Genomic DNA, 17,370 nt, shown 5'->3' on the forward strand with positions numbered 1-17,370 from the left:
TTTCAAGGGAAATCTATGGTGAGGGGAATAAAAGATTCGGCCCGGCCGAACTTTACAAGGTTTTTCTTAATTATATCTTAAATTTAATTAAAATGAGGAAATAAGACAAAGGCATCCACCATCCAACCCCATTTGCTAACTCAAAAACGATATTTGATTACAAATGCTAAGCCAATGGGCATCCTTATGCTCGCGCTTTTGGGACTTCTTATATTGATTAATGATTCCAGGTTATTTCAATTACATTGTCTTTTATGAACCTTCCTTTTTCTGAAGTTTTACCTTGATTACTCTCATTACAAAATATGATTTTTTTTGCCTCCGTTGCCTGACTTAAAGAAAAACTAAAAAAAATAATAACTTTTTTTGACCCAAAACTTGTAGATCCCTTGCCAATGCCATTATCCTTTTAATATTTATGTCAATGCTTGCGATTTTTTTTTTTCACCACAAACTGACAAAAGTTCGCACATGGCATTAATACCACTTCGGCGATTGTCAAATGTGCAAATGCAAATGGAATATTCCCAGATGGCACCTGGATCTGTCTTTCTTAAACTATTCGTAAATATAGAGTAACCCATTAATTTAGCACATCCTCCTCTAGCTGGATATTGAGTACCTCCGGCCCAAACTGCTCACTGCGGTGAAGATGTTGATGGTGATTGTGGAGGTTGTGGCGATTCTCCAGCCTGCGTTGATGATGACCCGTTTTTCGCATATCCAATTATGCCTAATAAATAATGCTGCAGGTCACTGGCGACGGTGACGACGACGACGACGACGACTGAATAAGTTCCGTTGTTACTCCTTGGGTCATCATCAAATGGTCCTTTCGCATGAGCCGCCACAGTCAAGTAGTTATCATTCTGTCATCCACATTTCTGCTGTTTGAATTGGCAGGCAACAACTGGGGGATTGTTGGTGCAACGCCTGCTAGTGCTGCCAGTGGCGGTTAGTGTTGGCTCAAGGGAATCAAACTTTTCCACTATCCCCGAAATGTTGAGGACGATGATAACGATATGCTTGTCACCTCTTTGCAAATGTTGTCAGTCATTCATTTGGCAATGTATATGTGTGGGTGTGGTGTGGCAAGGCATTTGTGGTGCCTGCAGTCACGGCTGTGGCCTTGGGTGAAAACTTGTTGACTTTGCCGCAATCTCTCACCCACGACTACACCACAAAAGTCTACCGTTTGGGCAACTTAATGACACCTCTTTGAGCTAGCTCCTCCTGAGGCGGCTCCTCCTTTAGTTGGCAAACAGCACTGTGAGGGAGGGGTATGTATTCATACCTCATTACTTTGGGTTTGTTTGGTTTTTTTTTTTCGATATAATTCTCATTCAAGTCTTTTTCAGTTCTTCGTCTTCTGCTCCTTCAGAGTTTTTGTGTTTTTGCTTTAGGATTTGTTTGCCTAAAAATAAATTTATCACAGCAATTGTCGTCGTGGCGAAATGCTAGCCGAATTCGTATTGAAGCCCGTTATGGTTGTGGGAAAACTCATCGATGGCGAGGCTGTCACAATGGTCTGACGGGCCGTAGTTGTTTCGTAGACTGCCGCTATACCGCTCTCCCGATAGCCCTGGTCTTTGGTGTGGCTATTTCGGTTATTGTCCTCACTTTGGGGGTCGTGGTGATTGGTGAAGCTGGTACGACGTGATAATAACAGATTGCCCGTGGTGCGATGCGCCGCATTGTAGGGTGGGGGAGGCGGTTGACGATATTCGTAGGAGCTCGTCGTATCGGTGGGGGTGGCCGTTGTGGTGGCACTGCAAACAGTGCGCTGTGGCATAAAGAGGGACTTGGTGGGGCGTGTTTGGATATCGGAGACTGGAGAAGTTCGTGTCAAGTTTAGGGAACTACTGGCGCCGGCACTTAGTTTCTCCTGACTTTTTGTTTGCTGCTGTTTTCTACTCATGGAACCAAATTTGTTCTGCAAATAGTCTTGAGCGCTGGTATTGTATTTACTGCGGCTGCCGACACCACCACCAGTTCCTCCCCCATTGCTGCTAGGGGGCAAAGTCGTTGAGCTGCTAAGGGCAAATTGATGGAGCTGTAGTTGCTGTTTTTGTTGGTCTTCGTTGGAATTTATTGTCTTTGTGGTGGTTGAATTGGTTGAGCCGGGTGTTGCCACAGGACTATACATAAAGTCCTGCTGTTGACTTTGATGCTGCTGTTGTTGTTGTTGTTGATGTATGCTGTTGGCTTTCTGACTCGCATAGGCTGGCAGCAAATCTGGTTGAAAGTCCACCGTTCCACTGGTATTTAATAAACCATCATTAGACTGCGTTAGGCCCTCCGAATGACCAGCGCTTCCTGTGACTGCCGCACAAACTTCCGCCGCCGCAGCTCTTCCATGTGGATATTTAATAGTGAGCATATCTGCAAAGAAAAACGAAAGGAAAGAAAGTCAGCAACAAAATTCAAGTTGGTCAATATTGAAATATTAAAAAGTTTTTATTCATAAATAGCATTTTCTTTTTTGTCGTGTTCTTTTTTTTTTCCTTTGCACTTTAGTCTTTTGAAGGAGCGCCCCGGCTCTTTATAGCAATAAACTTAGGGACTGATAAAGTTTGCGTTTTATGTGCCTTCTTAGGATTACCCTTGCAAGGCCAATACAACATAAAAAACTTAATTATTTGCCGGTTTCAATTTCCATTCAGAGCTAAAGGGAAAGCCTCCAACTTCTTGTCTAAGATCTAAATAGCCAGCGGTCTAAGCTTCTTTCAAATTAAGTCTTATTGAATGTTTCGAGGTGAAAAGAGCTCAAGACTTAGCTCAGTGCTGGGCGACTACCATATCATGGTTTTACGACCATTTCAAACAATAAAATGGCCATGTTACTTAGATGCTTTCTTCCACCCCTCGCCTCCCCAGTCCCAACCATCATGAAAAGTGAGAGATGAATCCCTGTCATTGATAGCAGACATGATGGAGTGAAATGAATTCAAATATGCAAATAACTTAATAGAGTTTTGATTTTGGTTTAATAGATTTGGGACACCTTCGCCAACAGGGTGTGTCCGTTTGTACACACTGCCATTTACAAGAAAAAAAACGAGATTAGGAAAAATTTGCATAACACGGAAACGAAAATCTGAGTGCCATTAAGCGGTTTTGGCCGCATACCACATTGTGGCCTGTGTACAGCCAATGAAACAGTGAACCTAGGTCAGATTTTTATGTAAAGAATTCCCCCCGACAACCAAAAAAAAAAAAAAAGAAGATATCTAGGCACCAAGTGAAACAGATAGACTTCCTTTGGGATTATACGCTTAATAGAATAATTTTAATATATTCCAAGTTTTGTGTCAAACGATTTGGTACAATTTTATTTTTATGAGAGATTTTCTAGTAGCGAAGAGGATTTATTAAAAAGGCCAATTATTTTGCATGAGAAAATTTAGATATTGGTAGCAGAGCAAAAATTAGAAATATGCTTTCATGACATCGTGGAATTCAGACAGGTCTTCAAACAAAAGAAAATCCAAAAAAGTTTTTCGAAAAATTGAATAGAAGTATATGTGAAAAGGAAAATAAAGAGTAAACAAGGAAAAGCGTGCCAAGTTCGGCCGAGCTGAATCTTATATCCACCATAGCCGATATCTCTTTATAGGCAAAATAAGGATAATTGTTAAGAATAGCTATAACATTTGAGCTATATCAAGCGTTGAAACGATTAAGGCCATACTTGGTTTGACTGTTGGAGACCAAAGTGGAATTCATTGTACAAAATTTCAGCCAAATCGTCCTACAGTGGCTCCAGAAATTATGTCGGGAGATCAGTTTATATGAAAGCTATATCAGGTTGTGAACCGATTTGAACCACACTTGGCACAGTTGGCGAAAATCAAAACAAAACACTTTATGCTAAATTTCAGTCTAATCCGATAAAAATTGCGCTCTCTAGCGGCTCAAGAAGTCAATCTCCGAAATGGGTTTATATGGGAGCCATAATAGGTAATAAAACGATTTGAACTATACATGACACAATTGTTGATTTGAGGCAAATTACATAGCAATTGCGCCCTCTAGCGCCTCAGAATTCAAGATACAAAATCCGTTTATATGGGAGTTTTATCAGGTTATTAACCGATTTGAGCCATCCTTGCACAGTTGTTAGCGGTCAAAACAAAATATTCACGCAAAATTTCAGTCTAATCGGAAAATCATTGCGACCTATAGCGGCTCAAGAAGTCAAGATTCAAAATTGGTTTATATCGGAGACTAGCTGACCAGTACCCGCTCCGCTGCTCCTTTTTTTACTTTATATGGAACAAAATTTTCCTTTGAATATTTATTTTCGACAATTAAATAGCTTTTAGTGAAATACCATGCTATGAAAAAAGTATATCACTTGACTAACAGTTTAACAATAAAAGAGCCTTTGTCCGAATCCCATATGATCTTTATTGGTCTACGAATTCAAGTTTGGATGTAAGGTGTACTCAATTCTTAAAATACTTAATTTCAGCCCGATATTCTCATGATGTCTGATTTAGTGGTGTTTTCGGGGTAGAGGTGGTCCCCCAGATACTTGGCTCTGAAAATATCAGCATCGTGCTCTTCTCTCTAATACCATTTATTTAACCCACGTATTGCCATTGGCTTATAAGGAGTTAACAGGATGAGGCATCCCGCAAATATATGGCCCCAAAATAGGTTATCAAATTCGTTCTATAATCTCAAATACCTTTCATTTGAGCCACATATTGGAATGGTCGAAAAATATTTCTCCTTTGGGGTTGTTTTGGGAAAGCGGTGATGCCCTAAATACATGGTCCTACATTTGGATATCAAATTCGTATTCTACTCCCAAATACCTTTTTTTAAGTCCCATATTGCGATGGTCACTAAAAAATTGCTGTTTGTGGGGTATATTGGGAAAGGGGTATACCCCAGAAAATTGGTTCCGAAAATGGGTATCAATTCTTGCTCTACCCCCCAATACCTTTCATTTGAGCTCCACATATATCTATACATCATTTATTTGAACCCCATATTGCCATTGCCTTCAAAATTGGATATCAAATTCGTTTTCTAATCTCATTTAAACTCCTTATTGCAACAGTCAGCAAATATGTACGGATTGGGTTATTGGCCCTAACAACTATGAATATTTAGTTCCACTCTCATTACGACCCAAATTGTCTTGGTGAGCAAATACGTCCTATTTGGGGGTTGTTATGGTGGTGGGACGTCCGCTAGACAGTTGGTCCCTAATGTTGATATCAGATACGTGGTCTACTCCCACATACCTTAAATTTGAGCCCCATATTTCCATAGTCGGCAAACAAGACCGGCTTGGGGGGTGTTTTGGGGGATGGGCGGCCACTCAGTGAGTTGGCCTTGAAAATATATATCGGATTCGTGTTCTACTCTGAAAACCCTCTTATTTGAGCCTCGTATTGCAAAAGTCAGCAAATACTTACTATTTGGGTGGTGTTGTGGGGGTGGGGTGGCCCCATAGACATTTTTCCCAAATATTGACATCAGATTCGTGCTTTACTCCCAAAGACCTCTCATTTGAGCCCCATATTGCTATGGTCGTAAATTTGTCCCCTTTGGGGGATGTTTTTGGGGAGAGGCGTAGTACCCTATTTTCACCACGGGATCATTATGGTGATCTGTGCAAATTTCAAGAAAATCTGTTCAGCCGTTTCTGAGTCTATAAGGAACACACAAACATACAAACCTACAAACAAACACAAATTGATTTTTATATATAAGATGTTCCGATTTGGACCAAATCCTAATAAGTAAAAGTCAATGTTCAACTGTGTTTAACAAAATATTGGTCTTTTTAGTAGCTACATCCAAAAATAAACCGATCTGATCCATATACGACAAGGATGTCGAAAAGCCTAACATAAGTCATTGTGCCAAATTTCAGTGAAATCGGATTATAAATGCGCCTTTTTTTTGGGCCAAGGCCTTAAATCGAGATATCGGTCTATATGGTAGCTATATGCAAATCTAGATCGATCTAGACCAAATTGCGGAAATTGTAGCGGGGCTTAACTTAACTCTCTGTCCCAAATTTCGGCAACATCGGACAATAAATGCGCCTTTTATAGGCCCAAAGCATTAAATCGAGAGATCGGTCTATATGGCAGCTATATCCAAGTCTGGACCGATCTGAAGGATGTCGAAGGGCCTAACACAACTCACTGTCCCAAATTTCGGCGACATCGGACAATAAATGCCACTAAGGAACAGAGGCAAACTTCTTTCACAACTCACTGTCCTAAATTTCATCAAAATCGGATAATAAATGTGGCTTTTATGGGCGTAAGACCCTAAATCGGAGGATCGGTCTATATGACAGCTATATTTAAATTTGGACCGATCTGGACTAAATTGACGAAGGTTATTAAAGGGTCTAACGCAACTCACTGTCCCAAATTTCAGCAAAATCGGATAATAAATGTGGCTTTTATTGGCCTAAGATCCTAAATGGGCGGATCGGTTTATATGGGGGCTTTATCAAGATATAGTCCGATATAGCCCATCTTCGAACTTAACCTGCTTATGGACTAAAGAAGGATCTTTGCAAAACTTCATCCCAATATCTCTATTTTTAAAGACTGCATCGTGATTTTAACCGACATACGGACAGACGGACGGATATTTCTAGATCGTCTTAGATTTTTGCGCTGATCAAGAATATTTTCCTTATAGGGTCGGAAATGGATATTTCGATGTGTTGCAAACGGAATGACAAAATGAATATTCCCCCATCCCTCGGTAGTGGATATAAAAATCTTAATATTTCTCTCTTTTGGTTTCATAGCAATATTTGATTTTAATTATGAAATATTTGTATACCCTCTACCATAGGAGGGTGTATACTAATTTCGTCATTCCGTTTGTAACACATCGAAACCATGATCTCATATCCATCAAAAAGCATGCTGCTATATATACCGATCTCGGATCTAGACTTCCTGAGCCTCTAGAGGGCTCAAGTCTTATCCGAATTGACTGAAATTTTGCATGAAACATTTTATTTTTTCTCTAAACAACTGTGCCAAGTATGATCCACACAGGTTTTTAGCCTGATATGTCTGGTGCATAAGCCAGTGCTCATATTTGATTTCTTAAGCCTCTAGAAGGCGCATTTATCCCCCGGTTTGGATGATGTTTAGCACGTAAATTTTGTTATGACTTACAACAACTATGCTAAGCATGGTCCAAATAGGTCCATAGCTTGATATTTTCTTGAGCACTTAGAGGGCCCAATTAACATTTGATTTAACTAAAATTCTGATCGTGGCATATTTTATAAGTACGGTCCATATCAGTCCATTATGCTACATCCCCATATATTTTAGAAAGTCATTTAAAGAACCATAGGATAGATTCCATAATGAATGGTATATAAGATTCGGCCTGGCAGAACTAAACGCGCTCTTACTTGTTTTCCTTATCTTGCTTTGACTGTTGATATATTTTTAAGAAATGTTCTCAGATTTCAATTTAAATAATAAAAACTCAGTAACGTGAAAAATACTCATCCTTTTAACACTGCTGCTGTGCTGATGCTACCATAAAAGACAAAGCATAACAATTTTAAATGAGTTCGCTTTATTTTTTTACTTTTAGAGGGCAAAGAAGCTTGATTCAACAAAATATAAATTTATTTGCTCCTAGAATATTTACACTGTATTTAAATATTTATGGAAAGAAAAAAACTGCTGGGCCAAGCAAACCCACGTTTATAGTCTTACATTGTCTTTTTTTATGATTATCATCCATTCCCTCATTCTGGCTGTATGGGCAGTTTTGGGCATAAATTATTATTAGGCTAATAATTTTTGGGGAACTGGTAAATTGACTGCGGCGCTATGGTAAATTGTGCTTTCATTATCTACAGCGAATAAGCGAAAGTAGTTTCTCATTAACCAAGAGCAATTTGGATTTCCAGTAATGAACTTGAAGTGGAATTCTTATTTGATAAGGGTCGATTGCTAGAGAAACGCAATTGCCTCACATTGTAGTAGGTTGTTAGAAAAATCAGAATTAGTACAACAACACTCACTGTCTGGGTCAATATTTAAACTTTTCTCGGAACATGAGTTGAAACACAAAATAAAAGCATTGCCTCGGTACTCAAACGAACGCAATCGAGGCTATTCCAAGAATTTGAAATAGTTTTGATATTTGAATACTTTTTAATTAACCATTTTTATACCCTCCACCATAAGATGGGGGGTATACTAATTTCGTCATTCTGATTGTAACTACTCGAAATATTCGTCTGAGACCCCATAAAGTATATATATTCTTGATCGTCGTGAAATTTTATGTCGATCTAGCCATGTCCGTCCGTCTGTCCGTCCGTCCGTCTAACTGTCGAAAGCACGCTAACTTCCGAAGGAGTAAAGCTAGCCGCTTGAAATTTTGCACAAATACTTCTTATCAGTGTAGGTCGGTTGGTATTGTAAATGGGCCATATCGGTCAATGTTTTGATATAGCTGCCATATAAACCGATCTTGGGTCTTGACTTCTTGAGCCTCTAGAGTGCGCAATTCTTATCCGATTGGGATGAAATTTTGCACGACGTGTTTTGTTATAATATCCAACAACTGTGCCAAGTATGGGTTAAATCGGATTATAACCTGATATAGCTGCCATATAAACCGATCTTGGGTCTTGACTTCCTGAGCCTGTATAGTGCGCAATTCTTATCCGATTGGAATGAAATTTCGCACGAAATTTGTTGTGATATCCAACAACTGTGCCAAGTATGGTTCAAATCGGTCCATAACCTGATATAGCTGCCATATAAACCGATCTGGGGTCTTGACTTCTTGAGCTTCTAGAGGGCGCAATTTCTATCCGATTTGGCTGAAATTTCGCAAGACGTCTTTTATTGTTACTTTCAACAACTGTGTCAAATAAAGTACAAGTCGGTTCATAACCTGATGTAGCTGCCATATAAACCGATCTGGGATCTTGACTTCTTGAGCCCCTAGAGGTCGCAATTATTATCCGATTTGCCTGAAATTTTGTACGACGGATTCTCTCATGACCATTAACATACGTGTTTATTATGGTCTGAATAGGTCTATAGGCCGATACAGCTCCCATATAAATCGATCTCTCTATTTTACTTCTTGAGCCCCCAAAGGGCGCAAATCTTATTCGAATTGGATGACATTTTACACAGGTCTCCAACATATAATTTAATTGTGGTCCAAACCGGACCATATCTTGATATCGCTTTAATAGCAGAGCAAATATTTTCATATATCTTTTTTTTTTTGCCTAAGAAGAGATGCCGGGAAAAGAACTCGACAAATGCGATCCATGGTGGAGGGTATATAAGATTCGGCCCGGCCGAACTTAGCACGCTTTTACTTGTTTTTATTTTCTGCCATTACAGTAGTTTGAATATACCGAGGCGATATATGTTTTCTTTTTTTTTCCCAAAAGCATACACAAATTTGACTTGATTTAAAATGAAATGACTAGTGAAAAATTGATATTAATTTCCTGATAGTATTGGTTCAAAGCCAATTACCTCGTTTTCCATAATGTATTTTCTCTGAAGATCCTCTAATATGTTTACGGACTGCTGAACAAATTTGGCTTCAATAAATGGAGAAAAATTGCGTTTACGCTAGCAACGAAGCTTTGCAATGCAGATTTTGCTTCTCATAAATGAGAAATGTGAAGATTTATTTTGAAACCAAAAAATCTTTATTGATTTTTTGTATATAAAAATAGGACAAAAACTAGTAAAACCAGTAAGGAAGGGCAAAAGTCGGGCTGTGGCGACTGTATAATACCCTACACCTACCTTATAAGTATAATGTGGGACCTATATCCACTTCCGAACCAATTTTGATGTTCAAACTGTAAAAACTACGATTGACAAATGACGACATTATGGCAAATAACCCAAAATCTGACGAACGTATATATAGGATCTATATCTAATTCTTAACCGATTCCAACAATGTGGAATCGGTTCAGAACTTCTCAGATAATGTGGTAGTCGTCAAGGAAAAGGTTGTGCAAAATTTTGGCAAGATTGGTCAATAAATGCCCTTGCAGTGGCTCTTAAAGTGAAAATCGGGCGATATACATATATGACAGCTATATCTAAACCTGGGCCAATTTCGATGAAATTCAGCAGTAATATTGAGAGTCTTAAGAAAATCCTTCCGACAAAATTTCGACAAAATCGGATAACAAATGATCATTGTTTTGCAATATTTCTCAAAATCAGACGAACATATATATGAGAGCTATATTTAAATCTGAACCGATTTGGAGCAAACTCCTCAAATACTGTGGCAGTCGTCGAGGAAAGCGTTTTGCAAAATTTTGGCAAGATGGATCAATAAATGCGCTTGCTGTGACTCTAGATATATATATATGAGGGCTATATCTAAATCTGAACCGATTTCCATTAAAATCGCCAGTAATATTGAGAGCCAAAAAAAAAATCCTCCTGCCGAATTTTTAGAAAATCGGTTAACAGACCATTTTGTTGCAATATTACTGGAAATCGGACGAATATTATTGAAAATGGGAGCTATATTTAATTCTGAACCGATTTTGACCAAACTCAACAGTAATCTCGACAGTCGTAAAAAGGTCCTTCCTGCCAAATTTCGTGAGAATCGGTTAACAAATGACTATTTTATTGCATTATTACTAATAATCGGACGAACACATATATGGGACCTATCTCTAAATCTGAACCGATTTTGACCAAACTCTATGTACATTGTGGTAGTCATCGAGGAAAGCGTTGTGCAATATTTTGGCAAGATTGGTCAATGAATGTGCTTGCAGTGGCTCTAGGAGTAAAAATCGGGAGATATACATATATGAGAGCTATATGTAAATCTGAACTGATTTCCATGAAATTCAATAGTAATCTCGACAGTTGTAAAAAAATCCTTCCTGCCAAATTTCGTGAGAATCGATTAACAAATGACCATTTTATTGCATTATTACTGAAAATCGGACGAACATATATATGGGAGCTATATCCAGATCTGAACCGATTTTTTTCAATTTCAATAGGCTTCGTCTCTAGGCCGAAAAACATGCCTGTACCAAATTTGAAGACGATTGGATGAAAACTGCGACCTGTACTTTGTACACAATTTAACATGGACAGACAGACGGACGGGCAGACAGACAGACAGACGGACATAGCTAAATCGAATCAGAAAGTGATTCTAAGTCGATCGGTATACTTGTCTCTCTCTTCCTTTTGGGTGTTACAAACTAATGCACTAAGTTATAATACCCTGTACAACTGTAGTGGTGTAGGGTATAAAGAGGCGTTAAGTTCGGCCGGGCCGAACGTAGGATACCCACCACATAGGGAATACGTGCATCATTTTTGCAACCATGTATCGAAATATGGCCTGATTTGGACCAAATTCGGCATAGACATTGAGTGAAAATAAATGCGCCATTTATGGACCCAAAACCTTAAATCAAGAGATCGGTTCATATGCAGCTATATCCAAATCTGAACCGATCGGGGCCATAGTGAAGGAGGATATCGAATGGCCTAACAAAACTCACTCTCACAAATTTCAGCAAAATCTGTGGATATTTCGATGTATTGTAAACGGAATGACAAAATAAATATTCCTTCATCCTTCGGTGGAGAGTATTACAAGTAAAAGCATGCTTGTTAGGCCGGACCGAATCTTGGGAACCAATTCATGGGAATGAATTTTGGCACAACGTGTTTCGTTATGATATCCAACAACTGTGCCAAGTATGGCTCAAATCGGTCCATAACCTGATATAGCTGCCATATAAACCGATCTTGGGTCTTGACTTCCTGAGCCTCTAGAGTGTGCAATTCTTGTCCTTGGAATGAAAATTTGCACGACGTGTTTTGTTATGATATCCAACAACTGTGCCAAGTACGGTTCAAATCGGTCCATAACCTGATATAGCTGTCATATAAACCGATCTTGGGTCTTGACTTCTTGAGTCTCTAGAGTGCGCAATTATTATCCGATTGGAACGAAATTTCGCACGACATGTTTTGTTGTTATATCAAACAACTGTGCCAAGTATGGTTTAAATCGGTTCATAACCTAATATAGCTGCCATATAAACCGATCTGGGGTCTTGACTTCTTGAGCCTCTAGAGTGCGCAATTCTTATCCGATTGGAATGAAATTTTGCACGACGTGTTTCGTTATGATATCCAACAACTGTGCCAAGTATGGTTCAAATCGGTTCATAACCTGATATAGCTGCCATATAAACCGATCTGGGATCTTGACTTCTTGAGCCTCTAGAGGTCGCAATTATTATCCGATTTGTCTGAAATTTTGTACGACGGATTCTCTCATGACCATAAAAATACATGTTTATTATGGTCTGAATCGGTCTATAACCCGATACAGCTCCCATATAAATCGATCTCTCTATTTTACTTCATGAGCCCCCAAAGGGCGCAATTCTTATTCGAATTGGCTAACATTTTACACAGGCCTCCAACATATAATTTAATTGTGGTCCAAACCGGACCATATCTTGATATCGCTCTAATAGCAGAGCAAATCTTTTCTTATATCCTTTATTGCCTAAGAAGAGATGCCAGGAAAAGAACTCGACAAATGCGATCCATGGTGGAGGGTATATAAGATTCGGCCCGGCCGAACTTAGCATGTGTTTACTTGTTTTTTAACTATATATTTTAACCAAGTGTATGCCAAAACCTATTTGAATACTATCTTTATCAAGCACAAACGAATTATGTATACAGCAAAGATATGCTCAATTGGTCTATATCTTAATATAGACCGCATCTATATGGGGTCTGTATCCAACTCCCTAAAAGCGTACTTGTGATCAAAATTTCGCTGAAATTTGGAACATTAATATTTTGATGTCTCTTTGATCTCCAGATATTAAGTCTTGAGGCGTTAAAAAGTTCGATTTCACTTTAACAGTGACTTGTGTAACACTCTTCTCTATATCGATCTAAATATAGCCCGATCTGAACCATATTTGGGTTGGCTTTAAACAACTCACTACTTCCAATTTCAACGAGATAGACTAGTAACTAAAGCTTTTATGGGCTTCAGACCCTTAATCGGCAGATCGGTCGATGTGGCAGCTATATCTTAAAACCGGGTGATTTTTTAAGAGCCATAGAAAAGTTTTCCAAAAAACAAAAAACACCAAACTTGCGAAAAATGCAAGAAATCTTTATTTGAATCGATGGTACTGCCAATATAAATAATTCAATATTTGAAAGTTTGAACCATCCGCTTGGTCCAATTTTGGCATACGTTTCACCTGGTATCTTACAAAAATTAGCTTCAATCTTGTCTTTCAATGCGTCAATTGAAGCGGGCTTGTCTGCATAGACATGAGCTTTAACATAGCCCCACAGAAAATAGTCTAAGGACATTAAATCGCACATCTAGGCGGCTAATTGACCGATCCCGAACGTGATATAAAATGTTCACCGAACTCGCCTTTCAATGACTCGATTGTTACGCGTGCTGTGTGGAATGCGGCACCGTCTTGTTGAAACCACATGTCATGCAAGTCGTGCTCTTGTATTTGGGCCAAAAATAGTTGAATATCATCTATGGGTAGCGTTCACATTAACTGTTACGTTACGATACGCATCATCTTTGAAGAAGTACGGTCCAATGATGCCACCAGCTCATAAACAGTCCCAAACTGTTACTTTTTATACCCTCCACCATAGTATGGGGGTAAACTAATTTCGTCATTCTGTTTGTAACTCCTCCATGTATTGGTCTCAGATGGCATAAAGTATATATATTCTTGATCGTCATGAAATTTTAAGTCGATCTAGCCATATTCGTACGTCCGTCTGTATGTCAACAGCACGCCAACTAGCCGCTGTAAATTTTTCACAAACACTTCTCATTAGTGTAGGTCGGTTGGGAATGTAAATGGGTCATATCGGTCCATGCTTTGATATAGCTGGCATATAAACCGGTTTTGGATCTCGACTTATAGAGTCACTAGAGGGTGCAATTCTATTCCGATTTGACTAAAATTTGGTACAAAGTGTTTGTTATGACTTCCAATAACTGTATGATTAAAATCGGTCTATAACCTCATATAGCAGTCATATAAACCGATCTGGGGTCTTGGCTTCTTGAGCTTATAGAGGGCGCAATTGCTATCCGATTTGGCTGAAATTTTGCATGACGTGTTTCCAATGCTTGCGCTAAGTATGGTTCAAATCGGTCCATGACCTGATATAGCTGCCATGTAAACCGATCTTAAATCTTGACTTCTTGAGCCACAAGACGTCTTAATTCTTATCCAATTTGGCTGAAATTCCGCATAAGGTGTTTTGTTATGACTTCTAAGAAGTCTTGTAAATATGGTTCAAATCGGTTCATAACCTGATATAGCTGCCATATAAACCTATATTGAATCTTGTGACTTCCAATAACTGTGCAATTATTATCCGATTTGATTGAAATTTTGTACAACGGCTTCTCCCATGACCTTCGATGAACGTGCCAAAATCTAAATCGGTCTATAGCCCGATAGAGCTCCCTTATAAACCGGTCTCCTTATTTTACTTCTTCAGCCCCTAAAGGGCGCAATTCTTACTAGATTTGGCTGAAATTTTACACAATGACTTCTGCTAGGGTCTCCAACATTCAATTTAATTATAGTCCGAAATGAACCAAAACTTTATGCAACTCCAATAGCATTGTAGTTTCTTTCTTTTATCCTTTGTTTGCCCAAAAAGAGATACCGGGAAAAGAACTCGACAAATGCGATCCATGGTAGAGGGTATATAAGATTTTACGCGGCCGAACTTAGCACGCTTTCATTATTATGGTTCATTGGTAGCACTTGCAATGCCTCTGGCTTATTTTCTCTCCAAAATCAACAATATTGCTTATTTACGTACCAAAAATGAGCTTCATCGCTGAATACGATGAACTTTTTTAACAGAGCACGCATTTTAATAATTGAATTCAATAATTAGCAAGCGTTGTTCCTTTTTATACCCACCACCGAAGGATGGGGGTATATTCATTTTGTCATTCCGTTTGCAACACATCGACCCTATAATGTATATATTTTCTTGATCAGCGTAAAAATCTAAGACGATCTAGACATGTCCGTCCGTCTGTCCGTCTTTCTGTTGAAATTGCGCTACAAGCTTTAAAAAAAGAGATATTGAGCTGAAACTTTGCACAGGTTCTTTTTTGTCTATAAGAAGGTTAAGTTCGAATATGGGCTATATCGGACTATATCTTGATATAGCCCCCATATAGACCGATCAGCCGATTTGGGGTCTAAGGCCAATAAAAGCCACATTTATTATCCGATTTTGCTGAAATTTAGAACAATGAGTTGCGTAAGGCTCTTCGATATCCTTCGTCAATTTGACCCAGAACGGTCCAGATTTGGATATAGCTGCCATGTAGACGATCCGCCGAATTAGGGTCTTGGGCCCATAAAAGGCGCAATTATTATCCGATTTTGTTGAAATTTGGGACAGTGAGTTTAGTGAAGCACCTTGAAATACTTCTGCATTATGGCGCAGATCAGTCCAGCTTTGTATATTGCTGCCATATAGACCGATCTCTCGATTTAATGTGTTGGGCCTATTAAAGGCGCATTTATTGTCCAATGTTGCCGAAATTTGGGACAGAGGGTTAAGCCCCATTACATATTTCTGCAATTTGGTCTAGATCGATCAAGGTTTGCATATAGCTGCTATATAGACCGATATCTCCATTTACAGTCTTGGCCCCAAAATGGCGCATTTATAATCCGATTTAACTGAAATTTGACACACATACGACGTCCACGTTGTATATGGTTTAGATCGGTTCATTTTTAGATATAGCTACTAAAAAGACCAATATTTTGTTATACACAATTGAACAATGACTTGTACCTATTAGTGTTTGGTCCAAATCGGACCATATTTCGATATAACTGCTATGGGACGTAAGGTATGCTATGGGACGTAAGGTCAGTGGATTTTGACAACAGGTGGTTTACGTATATACCCGAGGTGGTGGGTATCCAAAGTTCGGTCCTGCCGAACTTAACGCCTTTTTACTTGTATTCCATTATGCTTCATCACTGCCTATCATATGGGACTTTGTGACGTATACGTATTATACTTCTGATATTCATACGCCACACTGGTACCACATAACCAATGCAGCGGTATAGAAGTGGTGTTTGCTTCCTTCATGATTCAACCGCAATACGATGTGCTAAGAGAGTTATCTCAAAGATATAAAATTTTAATTTGAATGTATTTAAAAGCAGCAACATTAACATATCTGTAGGTCTTCTTTTATTATCAAGCAATAAAAAAATTATCTTCGAAATTTGTTCAAATTTATTCGAGGAGCAGCTGTTGGTTAATTCGTAGCGACCGCAAATTTTGCTGTCATAAAGTAAGTAATTTCCTAAGAGATTTGACTCATGTAGACATACACAAACAGCAGCAACCTTCAAATGTTCAGTGCTATGACTAAAAGGCTTTATACTGAACTTTATGAGGTGTAAATATACATTAGCCTTATCTTGAAGGTAATGAATTTTTAATGGAGATTCTACGCCCACAAGGCCGTTTGATAACTAAAACATTGAGGAAATAAGTTTGAATTTATTGTTATATTGAGTGGTAATGGATTTTTTTTAATGTTATTAAATCGTCTCAGTTGCCAGAATGTCGACAATCTACATTAACGAAAATGTAAAATAAATTTTAGATATTTATTTATAGCCTGTTTGACAATGTCGAAAAATAGTCTCAGGCAAACGAAAAACAATCTTTTTGATCTATTGTACATTCGTCTATTTAGACGAATTTCGGTATTACGGTAGACGAAAAATTCGTTTCGATATAGACAAACAGCCTATTGATTGTTCAATGTAGATTTTTACTTAAAAAATGGAAAACTTGGTGCAAAAGAGCTCTTAAATAAAAAACGGTTGGGGATATTAAAAAAATCGGCATTGATTTTTTAAAGTTTAATTAATTAATTAAAGTTTTTAGGAACCGAACAAGGATGATCGAGAGACCGGCATATATGGGAGGTATATCATCTTATAGACTGATTTAGACCGTATTTGGCACAAATGTTGAAAGTCGTAATAGAACAGCGTCAGTAAAATTTCAGCCAAATCGGACAAAAACTGCGTCTTGTAAGGGCTCAAGAAATCAAATCGGTTTATATGGGAGCTATATATCTAAATCTGAATCGGCAATTCCCAATTGCTATAAATTTATTTTATATTTACACCATGCTTGGAACAGTTGTTGGAAGTCATACCAAAAGGACATATGCAAAATTTCAGCCAAATCGGATCGGATTGCGCCCTCTAGGGGATCAAGA

The 17,370-nt window shown here is 38.5% G+C and overlaps 1 protein-coding gene across 1 annotated transcript in view; it reads right to left on the reverse strand.

The window, feature by feature from the left end:
* Positions 1-305: 305 nt before the first annotated feature.
* Positions 306-17,370, reverse strand: part of LOC106091462 (uncharacterized) — a 110,906-nt gene continuing 93,841 nt past the window's right edge. Inside the window, exon 3 of the mRNA XM_059368278.1 lies at positions 306-2,382. Coding sequence (XP_059224261.1) covers positions 1,430-2,382 — 953 coding nt within the window. The 3' untranslated portion in view covers positions 306-1,429. The remainder of the gene's footprint in view (positions 2,383-17,370) is intronic.

The sequence above is a fragment of the Stomoxys calcitrans genome, chromosome 4, assembly GCF_963082655.1.
Source record: "Stomoxys calcitrans chromosome 4, idStoCalc2.1, whole genome shotgun sequence".
Taxonomy (NCBI): domain Eukaryota; kingdom Metazoa; phylum Arthropoda; class Insecta; order Diptera; family Muscidae; genus Stomoxys; species Stomoxys calcitrans.